Source organism: Ruditapes philippinarum, unplaced genomic scaffold (genome assembly GCF_026571515.1).
Source record: "Ruditapes philippinarum isolate M1 unplaced genomic scaffold, ASM2657151v2 ctg2335_1_1_1_1, whole genome shotgun sequence".
NCBI classification, from domain to species: Eukaryota; Metazoa; Mollusca; class Bivalvia; order Venerida; family Veneridae; genus Ruditapes; species Ruditapes philippinarum.
The window spans coordinates 91,737-107,929 of record NW_026857508.1 but is presented as its reverse complement, the minus strand read 5'-3'; the positions used below and the strand labels follow the sequence as shown (position 1 = coordinate 107,929).

At 32.5% G+C, this 16,193-nt stretch overlaps 3 protein-coding genes across 3 annotated transcripts; all 3 read left to right on the top strand.

Moving 5' to 3' along the window:
• The first annotated feature begins 1,852 nt into the window (after positions 1–1,852).
• On the top strand, positions 1,853–4,688 carry LOC132750001 (uncharacterized). The gene is made up of 5 exons (XM_060739952.1): positions 1,853–1,858; positions 2,219–2,438; positions 2,642–2,845; positions 3,933–4,172; positions 4,669–4,688. Exons 1-5 carry the CDS (start codon positions 1,853–1,855, stop codon positions 4,686–4,688), a joined length of 690 nt encoding a protein of 229 aa, XP_060595935.1.
• Positions 4,689–9,017: 4,329 nt separating this feature from the next.
• On the top strand, positions 9,018–13,626 carry LOC132750000 (A disintegrin and metalloproteinase with thrombospondin motifs adt-1-like). The gene is made up of 5 exons (XM_060739951.1): positions 9,018–9,281; positions 11,102–11,152; positions 12,214–12,384; positions 12,666–12,722; positions 13,415–13,626. The coding sequence occupies exons 1-5, from the start codon at positions 9,047–9,049 to the stop codon at positions 13,624–13,626; spliced, it is 726 nt and encodes a 241-aa protein (XP_060595934.1). The 5' UTR covers positions 9,018–9,046.
• Positions 13,627–13,967: 341 nt separating this feature from the next.
• LOC132749999 (uncharacterized) lies at positions 13,968–16,159 on the top strand. Its single transcript, XM_060739950.1, has 4 exons — positions 13,968–14,692; positions 15,056–15,128; positions 15,783–15,931; positions 16,155–16,159. The coding sequence occupies exons 1-4, from the start codon at positions 14,572–14,574 to the stop codon at positions 16,157–16,159; spliced, it is 348 nt and encodes a 115-aa protein (XP_060595933.1). The 5' UTR covers positions 13,968–14,571.
• The last annotated feature ends 34 nt before the right edge of the window (positions 16,160–16,193 follow it).

Genomic DNA, 16,193 nt, shown 5'->3' with positions numbered 1-16,193 from the left:
TTAACATCTGCGAAAGCCCTCGAATTTATTTAATCCCTCGCACTGTGACCTTTGGCTTTAAATGCGTCATCTTGCTTTTACAGATGTTCATGCACAAGGTTGCTGTAATCTAGATATAGAAGTAGCCGACCAAAGTTACCAAAACGAATTTCAAAGTTTTATTCATCTACCAGTTCTTCTATTAAAAATGATTTAAATATTCATTATTATGAACAATAAAAGAGTGTGAAGTGTAAAAATATTATTTTTTGAAACGATAAATTGACGTTAAGAGTCGCATGGGTCCTCAAAATAATCCACCATTTTTTATTCTTTATCCAAGACGTTTGTTGTCGACACTTCCAAGCCAGATACGGTTCCACAGACAGTTTGGTTCTCGCAAAGTGTAATAGCATCAGCTGTGACTATTGAGATAGAGCGCGGACAGAGAAATCAGCATTTTTGTTTTAAGTTTGAACTACATGGCTGTAAGGATGTGGGTAAGCGAATGTTAAGTCATATCTTAGAATATGATTCAAAAGATATTAACCAGATAATGTTCTTTTATTCGAGTGCCATGTCAATATTTAATGCGCTATAATTGAACAAAAATAATTATTTTATAAATGCTTCATTTCATTGAAACCATAATTAAATCATGAAATAAGCAATGTGCATTGCATTACTAACACACTCAAGCCAGCGCCAATGCATTGTTTTAATTACTTTATATATCATATAGTAAGTAACATGTTAGCTCTGTCTTCGGGTGTTTTAAGAACGCGGGTCTTTCAATGATTTCAGTTTAACTCATAGGCATTAACATATACAAATGGTTTTCGAAACTTCATTAAACAGATCCTGTACACATCTTTAGAAATGAAAACTCATGTTTTATTATTACAGAAAAGCCAATATCGTCCAATATGTTAGTGAGAAAGAAGCAATTCGGATACTATGAGACTATTGCATTAACCAGCGAAATTTATGAGTTTACAAGTATTCTTAAAAGTGTCGAATTCCCAAACCAGTATGAGAATAACCAGGCGCGCCTTTGGATAATCAGATACCCTGAATTGCACTTTATCAAACTGGTCTTTACACATGTTGATCTAAACACTAATAGCGTAACTATCATGATTTTCTTTTTTATAGACTAATATCTTAACTATTATGTTTATATAGAATGTATATGAAACACGACTAGATAATTTTGGGTGCTTCAAATACTTCTATTGAATTATGCAGTTATGCAGTTCTACACTCTATTTGATAATGTCTCATGTTTGGTCGATTTTTATAGAATTCGTCTATGTTTGATCAATTATACAGAATTCTCCAAATGGTTTTACAATTTCATACAATGATATTTGTGTTAATTTTATGAAAATGTAAAGAAAATTGTGAATATGTTTTACATTGCATAACTTAAAGGAGAGTTTGTAATTTAATGTAGATTGCCACACGGGAGAAACATAATTTATACAAACAGTTTGAAATACCTTGTTCTGTTGTATATGAGTATGTTACAAAGTCATGGTCCTACATTCAAATATTGTTATAACATACAACGAATTTGGAGGCATGTATTGGAAACAACAATTATCTTTACAATGCAAATGTAGCATAATTATATCATGTTATGTAAGATATTCGTTCTCGGTAAACTTGGTTTTACCGTTACTAGCAAACTGTCCGGCAGGCACCGCAAATGGCCCTATAATTTACTAGAACCATCGATGGATACCCCTTCGGTTGAGGTTGATTAAGCCGTGGGTAAAATGAATCGATTTGAGTCGATATTTAGCAACAGTTGCGTGAAATATCGACCAATGAAATCATGTTTATTAATTTATATCCTCCAACGGCGACAATGAAAGTAAATTGTTTATTTTTTGCTTAAAATCGTTCATTTTTTAATAACATTTGACAGCTGAATTTAATTGGCTGTCGCAATTTTGTCTTTTATACCGAATGTCGTATAGAACGAGCGTTTTGATTGGTTTTAATCGTCTCATGAAATTGTAAAAAGGTAATCAATGCAAAAGCTGTCTTTGACACACCTCTAATCGACTGGTTATCGGCCAAAACTCCCGGGGCTGATAAATGTTGCTGGTTCAGTCGTTGGTATCCAACGAACAGCAGACGACCGAAAAACACTTTGTTGTTATAATGAAACATCCTGTAAAATCAAAAGCTCTAAATTAAAAAAAAACATAATACATTATTTTGATTACAGGTAGCGCTTGATAATTCAGAATACGCTTGCAATGATTCGGTGACGATATCTAATGATCTCCAAAGTTCTTCGAGAGTTATAGATAGTATGTTTAACGACGTGGAATTTTCGCTCACTGTAGAGACAAAAGAGACACAAATTGTTTTATCTTTTGTTTCGTGTCCAAACCACTCACCTAGAATTCGAGGTTCTGGATTTAGAGCGTTTGCCACATATGGCAGTAAGTAAATCTTTGAGAATGAATGTTTTGTTGTTTTGGGTTTGAACCCGTGTTGTTCCGATTTTGTTAAATGGGTATGCACTGTTTTTATTTTGGAACAGTCCATTTAAAGTTTAAAATTTGATATATAAAAATGCCATCTTTAACAATTTATGTGTCTTTACAACTATATGATGTCACAATTATATGCTCTATTTTTTCAGAAGTACCGGCCTGTTTTTCCGTTCTGACAGATGTGCCATGGCATGAAGGGTTGAAAGAGACTTGCAAAGGGTCAGAAATGACTTTTGCACCAATGAGATATCTTGGATTTCCGTTTGTAGAAACAGTTGAGCAATGGACAATTCATGTTCCGATGAAACGCCTACAGCTTAAAATTTTTGACTTCTATTTACCTTGCCAGAGTGGTATTTTCTATTATCATTATTCAGATATTTAGTTTTATTATTATTCATTTATCTATTTTAAATGATGTGCATTAAATGAAAAACATATTTAATATTCTAATATAATATAATAAAAATGCGTTCTTACTATGATTATTTCAACATCAAAAGTCAAATATTTTACACACAAGATAACTGAAAAGCAAATAAAACCTGAACAAGACTGGATTCATATATACAAATATTACAGGATACATGTACACATATATTAATATAAGTCAGGTATTGAAACTGTTATCTAATAGCTTTGATGCCTTTACTTTTTCGTACATTCTGAAATTTAAATGATCTTTATAAGAGAAAATTGACCCCCCACCCAACCGTTTTATCTGTAATATAGAAAAGTAGATTTGTAAAAGCATATATCAATATGCATACACATTTTAAAATTAAATATTTTATCTTTGTGCGCTTAGCATTGATATTTATGATAGGGATATACATACATGTACCTTGACAATTGCATGATACACTTATTCCGTACATATTTCATTGCACACACTAAGATAGTTTTTAAAAAAAAGCTGACGTTCGTCTTATACGTAGCGAGTTGTCGCGTTTTAACCGAGTCTGATTTCAGTGCTCTCAAAGGATCTTTGTTCTCACAACAACGGGTGTTACTCTTGTGTGGTAGCAGCCGTATCTCGTTGTTGTTGTATTTTATTGTCCTAAACAATCATATACTTCAAAGCTTACAGTGAGGAAAATTAGATATCACTCAAGTCGGTGCTTGGGTTTCGTAAGAGAGGTTGCACTTTTTGCTATCTCCCATGAAAAGACACGGACAAACCAAAACTGCAATTACTTCCTTTTTTATTTTATCAGCGCTGTTTCGGGATTTCCCCTTTCAAGATTATTGTTGATATAATTAACATCAATACAAATTAAAGAGAAATTAGCAATATTAAATTATATTAAAAATTCAATGGTGACATTGTATATGGAAAGATTAGAGAGCTGCGTCCTGTGATCGTCGCCTTTCCTTGATGATCTTGGTTGTCATTCTTTACATAATATAAACATAACATATTTTTGTTTTCTGTTTTAGAATTGTACAAGTCGGAATTCAAAATTAAAGATATGGGAAAGGAGACGTCATACTGCAATCTTAAAAGACCCCCGGATGTAGTCACCTCTTCATTCGATAGGCTAACCATTTCTTTTTATAAAGGACCTGACCCATGGCACAAACAATATATTTACACTGTCGAGGGATTTAGAATAACGTACACAGCAATAGAAGCTCCAGATTTTGGTATTGTAGACTACAAGTATAATATTTCTAAAGGTAAGAAAAGTAGTTCCTTGTTCCTATAAAATGTTCCACGTATTTATTCCACGTGCTGCTGAACGTGCTGCTGAATGCCTGCCTATTATAAAATTAAAGACATTACTTCAACTAATAACTTCATGGAAGTATCAATGCAATTAAACATGATTAAAAGCCACAACTCATTGCTCTTATAAGAAAATCGTGATGGGATTATGTCCATTAAGAGCTGAGATTTATTGTGTTTAGTTTTGCAGGAGTATTTAACATCCAGTCTGTTCGGATCTACATATTTCCTTTATGTAGATCTGATGACGACGGTATATGTTTCGCCTTCTTTATAATTCGGATTTCCCGAGAAAGCTTTTTTTAGCCACGCAATCAAACCGGTTGTTACATAGGCATCAGAAGAAGTATCAAAATACCGTTACACGTGGAAGTTAAACAAATCAGACCTCTCCACAGTGTTCAGACTGATTGATTGCGGCATCCATTTTTGCGTATCTGATTGTAGTGAACGAATCTCATTTATAGCGTAAAATCATTAGGAACAGTCTACAAAAATTGTTTTGCGCATGCTCCGTTTCAAAATACGACTTAACTTAAACGAAAAATTAACATCGAAGTAAAACAATCGGTACAAAGAAAAAACGGAAAATATCATTTACGTTACTTTGTGCTATGTGGATGTTTCATTCCGTTTTAATCTTTTAAATGGTATAAATCGATTACTGTCTTGTTTTCTGAATTTAATGTTCCGATAAATACTAACAGTGAATTTTACAGGTACAATATCACCATGCACTATCATATGACCGAGTGAACCGTGTACCGAAATTATGCTGCTCTTTAAACTTTTGCACCGGCATGACTAAATAACGCAGCGGATATTTTTTGGCGCAAATGGCACAAATTTTACTCAAGATTTTCCTCAAATAGTGAGGTTGGAGGCATGCAGCTTTATATACTGTTTATTCTAACCAAATGATATAAACATTTTTTATGTAAATCTGGGACTTAATATTGTTTGATAACAAACTTTATGCCCGTTTTGGAAAATGTAGAGGAAATGTTTCCATATACTAAAAAATTAACCGAAAATTTGCTTATTGAATTTTATTAGTTCTAAACTTTTATTGTGATACTGCTTTTAATATATATATATATATTATATATTCAAAATTTAGTTTGATAACATGACATAAATTGTTCCCTTTTAGAAAAAGTATCCGTATTGTGTCAAGCAAAAATTCATTTCTCCGGCATAACATCATTCAAAACATTTTAAAATCAAAGGGCTGCAGCTCTATGGTATTTTCTGATCTTTGCAATCTAAATCATACTGACTATCTGTATGTACTTTCCTGTATAAGTTTATTTTTATATACTATAACGCAGCGACAGCGTTTTGATTTTTTTCTATAACAGTTTGAGATTGATACATATGGAATTTTGCATAAAAAAAAAATAGAATTGCCTCGACTAGGATTTGAACCATAGACCTCTCACACCCTCAACGAGACCGCTTACCTCTGCACCACGGCGAAGTAATACATATGTACCTTGAATAAAAACGAATACATTATGTAATTCTAAATTGAGAATTTCCATTTCGTGTTTGCAATCCTTATTAATTTCGAGGTATTTTGTTCACGATAAACCTGTTGTTTAACACTGATGAAAATAATTTAGCGAAAATCTTCTCGCCAAAACAGTCCGACATGTATATATTCCACTACTCGACAGTCAGATTTATTTGTGTACTACGCTCTGGAGTATTCATTAATCGACATAGCTAAAAATAGCATTTTCATTGATTAAAATGATATTCATGATAATCCAAAGCTTTACGGAAATAGCCGAACATTTTTCATTGGGTAAAAAAGATATTCATTCGCGAAATTTGTGATTGTAACCTCATATTTCTATTGACTAATCTAAACTTTTAATGCACTGTAATTTGTTAAATGCCTACATTAAAAATTATTCTTTCATTTAAATTGCTGGTTTTTAAGCAGTTTTGAGTGAGAACTACTTTGCGTTGTTAGGACTGTAAGGAAATTTTGTGTTAGACCGTGGATGTTAGCTATGTATTTACTGATCTGGCGATCAGAAAATACAAAAATGAAGTGTAAAACAAACTTTCATAATGATACTATATTTAATATATATAATAAATTCTATTTTGTCTTTCATGCAAAAATATCCCCAAATATTTTCGAATTAAACAAATATCTTTCACAGCAGCAAAAATACCTCTCGCATGCTAAATTGTTTTTGATAGAGTCAATTTTTGATTGGCAAGAATGTTTTGCCTGTTTACCTGTCGGCTACATGGACAACGCCATGTTTGTTCTCGAAATCGTGAATATTACCTACTCGGTATTGATTTTCCCAGGGTTAAAATTAGAAAAAAAATATGAAAGCTCGCCGATGTTTGGCTGTGTGAATAGTCACCTGAAATAATTTAGTATATGGTCACGCTCAGGTCTAAAAGAGGGGTGTGATTAAGAGCTGATTTTGATCTTCGTCAAGGTTTGATTTTCTATCGGTTTGAAAACGTTACTATTCTTTCAAAATAGGAGGAGCTATAAATCAATATCATAAACATTAACCCTTAGATGCAGAAGCGTTCAACAAGTACCTGTGTAGAGTTCACAATTTTGGCAGATAAACATTACCTTATACCGATATGGAATATCATGTATTGTAAATCATTTAAGTTGATTCAAAATAAATTAATCATTATTGATGCTACGTATGTACTAATATTTCAAGAGTTAATTTGACTTTATTTGAAAAATCTCCAAATAAAGCTATTTGTTCGACAAGACAATGAAAGATGGTAGACAGTGTCGCAAGAAGTCATGAAGCTAGAAGAAATAAGAAATTGGTAGTAACGCCTTTCTTTATATCATTTCTTTTTAGTTCGAAACATTGCTTTGGACAAAAAAGTATTTATTGTCGACACATTTATATCTAAGGAAGGTTTCCTGATGACAGATGGATTAATACATGATCCTGAAATATGGATGAGTGCTTGTGACAGGTTCATGGACGGCGGTTGGTTCCTCGTTGACTTGGTTGAAAGTTACATGATACATTATATTGAAATTCAAGGTCATATTAGGTATATCTTAGTATTCATTTTACCAGAGTCATACTAACAAAGTAACAATAGGTCTTTGGCTCTACTTTTAACATCGTTTAATTTACGAATACGATTATACTAGCGATAATTATTGGAACACCTCCTTTTACATAATGTACCATAACAAATGCAGTACGTTAATAAAAAGCAATCCTTTGAAAATTACAAATAACAAAGGGTTACGTGACCAAGAGCTCGTTAATAATCAAACAAATGACGTCGCAAAACGTATGATGGTCATCGTTGCGGACTAAAGCTCTTATACGGATCTGAAAATATGCTTGTTCGGTTGTGATATAATTGACGGGAAGATCGTAAAATCAAAAGAGGCCATATTCAAATAGATCTTAATGGAATACGTACGTCATCGTTTGATCTCAAAGAAACATGAACATTTTCAGTAAATTGAAAATATGTACCGATCATAAAGTATTCACTCCTACTGAACACAGACTTACATTTATTTAACAAGGTGAATGGTTTAAGTAATTACTGTTGCAATTCTAAACACTGAGATCCAAAGGTCGAAATAAATATTATAACTACATACAATGTATAACAACTGGGGCACACTTAAAACTGAAAATATGCAAAACAACAATAACAAAAAAAATCATAAAGAAATGATTAAATTTAAATTTTCATTTGTTGGTCATGATGTTCAATGACAATGACTATTCTGTAAAATGGAGCGGGCTAATAATCTGCGTATTCACACACGAATTATGATGGTCCAGACCTGCTTCAAATCGTATACCAAGTATTTCCAGGCCTGTAATGTAAACATATTTAACATACATCTTCGTACAGTTTCTTACAACGGGTAAATTATTATTGATCAATTTTCAACATTGTGAATTGATAAATAATTCATTGGACAGGGAAACATAAAATAGTGGCGCGCTTAAAAATAACAGAAGCAAGCAAATATTTTACCATAAATAGTTCACTTATTTTTACTGTATTCTATTGTAACATATTAAGTTCTTGAATAGGTGAACTTTCAGTCAAATGACACTAATAATTATAACAGGGTGGGTCGATAAAGATTTTATGTCTGCCGGAGAAATCTGTGTTCATGTGAAAATATTTCGTCATTTATCTATAATCTCTTCTCGTCTCTGGAGCTTTCTTTCTGTCAGAAGCCACATATTCTCATTTGTATCGATCTTCTGATATTTCATGTATTTAAAAAAAGGCACAGACGAACACCAACAAACAAACAAACGTTTAATCTCTTTTTAACAATTTTCGAGCAATTTTACCAGTCCAGAATATTTTTTTTCCATTTCCGCCACTTGTTTTACTTTTGCTTTTTATTTTTTCCTAAAATGAAGCAAACTAATCAAATTTTATCATGTAAGAGACGGCACGTATTTATTATAATGCAGAAACCAGTTTCTATTCATAACGCGATTATCTTGCTACGAACTTGACACATTTGTTTACATTGGTATGATGCTCAATCATTTTGGTTCGAATACATTTGAATACATTTTGCAATCATACTCTATGCCATGCCTTAAAAATAATATTGAAAATCTTGTCAAAAAAACCGCTTGACAAGTTTCTATTTTGGCTCTTGATACATTTGAAAGATAAGAATTCAAATTTGGAGGGTTCTAGAATAAACATAAGACCAAGTTCAAGTCGATTATTTTAAACTGTGTTTAATTGAATTTAGTTTCAATTGTTAAATTTCATAACAAAATGTTCATTGATACAGCTTACTCAAAAAATAATGATGAAAAGTTGTTTTTTTTACAAAAGTCAAGCACCAAAACAGCCGGCTAAAAACTGTTCGATAGAGGTCTTAACTGGAGTCAATGTATATGACATGCAACAGTCAGGCTATTACTGCGGTAGATTAAGTCCAAGAAAAACATTAGAACTTGATGGAGTTTTAGCTAGATATGTCCAAATTCAGACGCATTGTTCAAATACAATTTGTGAGCTGCAAGTTTTTGGGGACAAAGGTATACGGTTTTCTTTATAATTTAAGGAAAATAATTAAATAGCACATACAAAGTGTGCTCAAATATGAATGCAACTGGATAAATTTTGACCAAACAGTGCCAAAATAATTTTCTCAATCCTTCACAATATTCACTACCATGTGATGTACAGAGTTTTAGTCTTTTAATCCAATTTTCAAATGCGTTTTCATAATATTTTCAAGGTATACTATTCAGACACTGGAAAAAAGCCGAACCGAGATGTTTTTCGCGTTTGATATTTTCTTCCAGCAAGGTGGTTTTGAGCCTCGGATCACAAGGGGCAAGATTTGGCGAATAAGGATGGTGAGGAAGCTCGACAACCTTTTTCTGTTTCAGATATTATCGTACAACGTTTTTTGTGAGACGAAGTAATGTCATACAACAACCTGACACTATGGATACCAGTTGCTGGTCGCCGGTTTTTGAAATATTTCTTTAATGTATGAAGGACATTGCCTTAATGAAACTTGGCATTTACCCTTTGGTACGGTAATTTAAATAGTAGAAACTTGATTGGTAAAGAAAATTACATACATGACCTTTCTGATGCTCATGGTCAGTTTTGCTATGCAAGGTCTTTGACTTCCATTGGTTGCCTATATTTTGTTTTGTATCTTTTCCTTGGGCTCATAAAAGAGAACTCAAGTCTCATCGCCAGTTATGCTATTTGCGAAAGATCGATTGTTGTAGGGCGTCCGTTGCCGAGTGGTTAAGGTCGTCGACTTCAAACTATTTGCCCCTCACCGCTGTGGGTTCGAATCCCGACAGGGACTTTTGAATCTTTCATGTGAGGAAGCTATCCAACTTGCCTACGGAAAGTCGGTTGTTCTTCTCAGTTGCCCGTTCGTGCCTGAAATAATGCACGAAAGGGCACCTAAGATCTTTCTCAACCAGTAAAGCTAGAACGTCGCCATATGACATATACTGTGTCGGTGTGACGTAAAATCAAATCAATCAATCGATTGTTGTATTTAGGGGACTGTTTTAACAATTGTTTATAGATTCTACCAGAGAAAGTCTTTGCTCTTTTGTAAAGAGATGGGGTTTCCATCTGGCTCTTATCCTCCTCATTTTAAAGCCACGTCTGAGAATTGTATGAGCGGCTTCTACAGAGATACCAGCGCATTTAGCTATATACCTAATTGTAAATCTTGCATCTGTAGCAATCAAATGCTTTACTTTTTCAACCATTTGTGGCGAGGACGGCGTGCATGAGGTGCATCTTTTACTGAATCCACACTACTTTTTAATTTCTTACACCACCGTGTGATACATAAAAAAGAAAGTGCATTGTTCCCATAAACACGACATATTTCATTAAATATGTATTTCGCCCATATACCAAGAATACAGCGGTTCTTGATATAGGACCGTATTTGGTCAGTGAAAGGAGACCTTCTTTCAAACCATTTTAGCTTTAGTATACAAGTTAATCGAGCCATTGTCTAAGCTTGACTGAACTGATTTACAGATGTGTTGTACCAAATGAGAGCTTACACAGCCATCTATGCGATACATGTACGGAGTTCGTACAATGCATGGTTAAAAACGAGATATTGGCCTAGTAGCATTCATATTTGAACACCCCTCGTACTAATAAGGTTTCTCGAAATCTTTCTTCCAATAATGTCAATGACGATGATATTTTCTTTAATCTTTTATTTTAAATTATGCATTTCAAAATTAGAATATGAGCTTAATGTTATGAAATATTGTTTTTAAAGTTTACATTATTTTCGTAAGACATGAGACATCACTAAGGCGGTTTCTTCTTTGTTACACTGTGCTAATTTCTTCAGGTTATAGTCTTGATGAAACATACAGGGACGAACTTCTTTTTTTGAATAAAGGTAAAATCGCTTGTACATATACAATTTCTTTATCAAATATGTTTTAAATGGTAATAGAATAATATTCAACTATCTATAATAATTCGCTACAATAATTACAATGTTAAGAAGTAAATATTTTGTAGAACGGTAACAAATCCAGTTAACACCTGTTTTATAATTCCTTAACGGACGATATACAAAGATTTTAGGAATTGAAATTTCAGTAAGGTATAACGACCGCTAAACGTAATAAACGATTCATTTTGTTTAGTCAACACAAACATTAACATAACTTTATTTGCATTTAAAAATTCCAAATCAAAATAATTTGAAAATTATATACATCGGTGAGCAGTGTTATACCTCCTATTACATCCATCTTTGGTGTGAAAAAGTGTAATTTTAACTAAAAAAATCTTTAACAAAGTTAAACACAAACCAATTTCCAAATGTAGTTTGTGCCAAGATTTTGCAAGTTGCCAGACTGTATGTTGTTTAAATTTAAATCGGAGTGGTTGAATTCTGTTGACTGAAGCGGCCATTTTAATCACCTCATTCCATGCCCCTGTAACAAGTAAATGACTATTGATTTAGATAGTTGTAATCCAACACATTCGTTGAGTGAATAGTAATAGACATTAAACCATGTCAATCAGTCGCTAGATTCCTTCTTCAGTAAAATTGTTTATCGTAAGACAATACATCAACACACCATTATTTTACCACTATGGAACTTGATTTTGAGAACTTGTTGGACAGTCTTCATGCTTCCTTGTATACAATTTATACACTAACATAATGCAAGCATAAACATGCAGTATATTTGCAAGGGCCACTTCACCTGTCAGATCTAAATGGGACATTATTTATTTCTGAACTTAACATTTTCCTTATCTACTTTGCATATCATCCTCAATGTATCTTTCAAGATGTGAATTAAAAATGTATAGAAAATCGAAAAACTAGGCATAATTTTATTCTACTTTGCGAAATGTATTTTTCAAGCGGTGTTAATGAATTTACGGATTACACATGTATTGTAATGAAAAATCTTAATGTTCTCATATTATATTTCGAAGTTCATGGGGAATGGAGTGAGTGGTCACCATGGACAGATATCTGCTACTGTGGAGGTAAACAATGGCGTCGAAGACACTGCAACAACCCAAAGCCAATGTTTGATGGAAATGATTGTCCTGGAAAAGCTCTGACAAGCAGGCCATGCTCGCATGTACTGACCAACTGTCAATGTAAGACCTTATCATTTAATTGTCCTATAATTCTACACATCGGTCAAATGTTTCCATACTGTAACGTAGGGAGCGTAGGCTCTACGGCGTCGAAAGATAAACATTAAACCATAGCCTTACGATTGACAGTGTGATAAAAAGGCGATGCCAATTACTTTATTTCTCAAAGAATATAAATGATATGTTTTATACAAGAACAGCTACATAGTTTGCCTTTTACTGTTAACTTTCTTATGTATTCAGAATTAACATTAAAGGTTCTACTTTAATTTTTTTCACAGCATATGTTGAACCTCAAGAACAAACTTTGGAAAACATTTGTTACAATGCCTTATCAGGTTTGTCACTTTTTGATTTCCTTTAACAATTTGAGAATAGTGTGTGTCTGTTTTCATTCTAAAAGGAACTCCATTGAGGTTGAATGACATGACCAGAATGGAAATATCATTATCAAGATGTTTATACAATGTGATGAAGGTCTTCTACAAAACCTTAAGTGTAAAATTTAAGATCATTCGCTCACTACTTTTTTCCAGAATTATCAATATGACCTTAAAATGAAAAGCCCTCAAATGCCTCAAACTCAAAACAGACCCAGAATAGCACTTAATTTCTATTTTATCTGTGTACGATGTCCTACTGTCTTTTCAAATATGTAAGTTTTGTAAGTTTTACAAAGTTAATGTTTTAACGTTTTGGACTTCAGTGGAATTCCTTTAACATGAATTTGCTTGTAGCATTATAAAACATTATATTGCATGACACACAAACGTAATTTTAGCATTTTAATTCAGCAGATCCCTGTGAATTCCTTACTCGTACAATTGACTTCAAGTTAGATAAATAAAACATAATTTACGTTTAAAAAGTAGAATTGAGGATATTTATTTCATTTATTCACTGCTTGACATGCAATTAACGGAAATAGAATTTCAAAGATGACTTCAATTTTTTTTTTGTAGTTTTTTTTCTTCATTACACTTTTGTAAGTTTAAGTACATATTTCTACCAAAAACAATTATTTTAACAGCTGTCGATGGATTAAGTAATTGGAGCCCATGGGGCCATTGTTCATCTGATTGTGGATATGGTCTTATGTGGAGAAAAAGAACTTGCAGTGTAAAACAAGGTTCAGATAGTTCACTACACTGTAAAGAGGATGTCCACGAAAGTCAGAAATGTCTTGGAAATGGAAGTTGTCTAGGCAAGTGTTTGTGCATATTGGTAAAATTTACTGAATGAGTTTATATGGACAATAATATATCTAACTGAATTTACAGTAACATTTGTTCACACTTTATAAAATATAAACAAAAGCCACTTTTCGGCCCTTTCCGTCAGTCTTCGGATCAGGATATTATTATGAATAATCGCCGAGGACGTTATGATTGTAAATTTTCAGCGTTTGCACCACGTGATGTCAAAACAATCAGTATCTAACCCATATTATACTGTCTGGTCTCGTTTTCACTCTCCGAGTTTTCAATTACATATAAAATCTAATAGTATATTGCACTTGATGTATCAAATCAGTGACAAACTGATTAGAATTGTTGGTGTGAAATGAAAAAGTCGTTATACATCGTTGAATTTAATACTGATTCTACACAGCTCGCGCCTTGTTCATTATAGATAAGACCAATAGGTTATGATCACTAAATGATTTTGTTAATATTTTTATATATATTACTTGATTATGTCAAAGTTGAGAAAGATTAGTCATATCACATATCAACTGCAAGAAAGTCAAAGTTATTAGTTTGTAGAACTGAGTGCATTTAGTCTAAAACGGTTATAAAATATTCCTGTTTATTTTCGAAAAGTATTATTTCGTTTATCCAGCTTTATCTAAAACTATAAGTAATTAAATAGAAATTGAATACGAGGGTGCAGTTATATTGCAGCTCAGTTAAGTTCTAGTGCTATAGATTTTTGCAAAATTGTATTTATTTAATTTTATGTGATTATGGTCCCATTTCCTATATACTCAAGCGTGAATAAACACATGTCACATTTTCCAGATCTTGAAAATACAATGTATATACTAGCTTGAAATCTTAATTGATCACGTAAAAAATGTTTTATTTTCATAAATAAGTATGTTCGGAGTTGTTCAAAAAGTGTTATGATATTATCTATCGTCGTACGAACTGGAACCAGGCACGACTTGAATGCTTGAGAAGAAGTATGACCCTTGTGTCAATATTGTCTTTGACTGAAATGCGATTTATTAAAGAGGTTCTACGCGACAAGAGGTTTCTCGACGTCCCTCAAACCTACTATGATGTTAATTTTTACGTGCACATAGGTATGCTAAATTATTTTTCTTGCCTCTGTGTTGTTCCTAAGACTAGTAAGCAGGGGTTTCTTTCGTTCTGTAAATGAATATAATATAAACGCGCCTGGAAGAATACTGCAATTCTGCTTTCTACAAAACTAAATTTCATTTTTTTATCTTAAAATCAAAATGTATACATGTACTTATTTCTAGTAAATCGAAACAATTTCCACATAAGATACGATAAATATAGAAATTGCCAAAATCAGTTGCAGAAGCAGTTGTAGTAGGGTTCCAAATTCAATAACTCCAAGCAACGTTTGTCTTCAATCAAATATTAATTTATTTATTAATGTTTTCTATGAAATAACAAAAGGTATTCCGACTTTTCAGGATTATTACAGACACAAGATTACGACAAATATATTTGGGAAAATGGATATTATGCAACATATTTTACTGCATGGTAGGTAACATTCGTATTGGAAGATATTGAATGATAACCACTGAGTTAATAAGCAATAAACTTGTAAAGTTACCTATACTGCAATGATATTGCTTGGTGAGCTAAGACTTTCCGTAAATGACATTGAATATTGTTTTTGGTCGGATGTTAGCATAATTAATGAAGGGTCACCTACAGATTTTTTAATCTGTTAAAACACCAAAATTCTCGACTAATTTTTTACCTTGTCATTTATAAGCGTTAACTTATTTTTTTTTTTTTTTGATAAACTAGCAAAGAAAGTCATCACATTGTTCCTGCAACGGCGGAATATTCTTGAACAACATGAGTTATAGGGAGATTTGGTGTTTGATAATAACTAGTTAAATTAATTTTGCAACTTAAACATGAGCAATTTTAGATAAAGTTATATTTATGACAAACATATTCAAAATCTGGTTCTTTGTACTAAACATGTGAGATCAATCGTTAATCACATGACAGTATGTTTTCATGACAACACATTTGAATACTCAAACTTCTGGTTAAAAACAGCCTTTCATAATTAATGGAAAAAAATCATAGAATCCAAGCAATGAATGTCCGTTTGTGATTATTACTTGAGTAAAATTTATTTCATTTCTTGTTGTACATGTTTCATGGTGACTTTCACAGGAACCAGAATCGTAACTCCTCAGGAAACTGCACTCGGATGAACTTTCAAATGTTTGATGATGACCAAACGTGGGAACGTGAAGACTGTGTTCACGAACTAGCGGAATATATAATGTGTGACATGAATCAGTTGGAAACAAAAAATACAAGTAAGTCAAGAAGAAAATAACTTCAGTAGTGTGTTTATATTTGTTTATTGTTTATTTAAATACGCCTCAAATAGAAAAAATCAAAAAACGGAGCAAACAGATGTATTTGAAAAAAACAGTTAAGATTAATTTCTATAATCCTAAATTCTATAAATACTCGTATAACTTTAACTAGATAGGGTAAAATCGCTGAGTTTAAAGTAGTTGTTATCTTATGTTTCAGTTTAATAAATTATCAAAATCAAATCGTATGTGAAAGACG

Bases quoted from the DNA above. Each gene is read 5' to 3' on its own strand.
- LOC132750000 (XM_060739951.1), top strand. From the start codon at position 9,047: ATGATGAAAAGTTGTTTTTTTTACAAAAGTCAAGCACCAAAACAGCCG. The intron at 11,153-12,213 runs GTAAAATCGCTT...TATATTTCGAAG, and splicing joins ACTTCTTTTTTTGAATAAAG to TTCATGGGGAATGGAGTGAG. The intron at 12,385-12,665 runs GTAAGACCTTAT...TTTTTTTCACAG, and splicing joins TGTACTGACCAACTGTCAAT to CATATGTTGAACCTCAAGAA.
- LOC132750001 (XM_060739952.1), top strand. The intron at 2,439-2,641 runs GTAAGTAAATCT...CTATTTTTTCAG, and splicing joins AGCGTTTGCCACATATGGCA to AAGTACCGGCCTGTTTTTCC. The intron at 4,173-4,668 runs GTAAGAAAAGTA...ATCTGATTGTAG, and splicing joins CAAGTATAATATTTCTAAAG to TGAACGAATCTCATTTATAG.
- LOC132749999 (XM_060739950.1), top strand. From the start codon at position 14,572: ATGACCCTTGTGTCAATATTGTCTTTGACTGAAATGCGATTTATTAAA. The intron at 14,693-15,055 runs GTATGCTAAATT...CCGACTTTTCAG, and splicing joins TAATTTTTACGTGCACATAG to GATTATTACAGACACAAGAT. The intron at 15,129-15,782 runs GTAGGTAACATT...TGACTTTCACAG, and splicing joins GCAACATATTTTACTGCATG to GAACCAGAATCGTAACTCCT.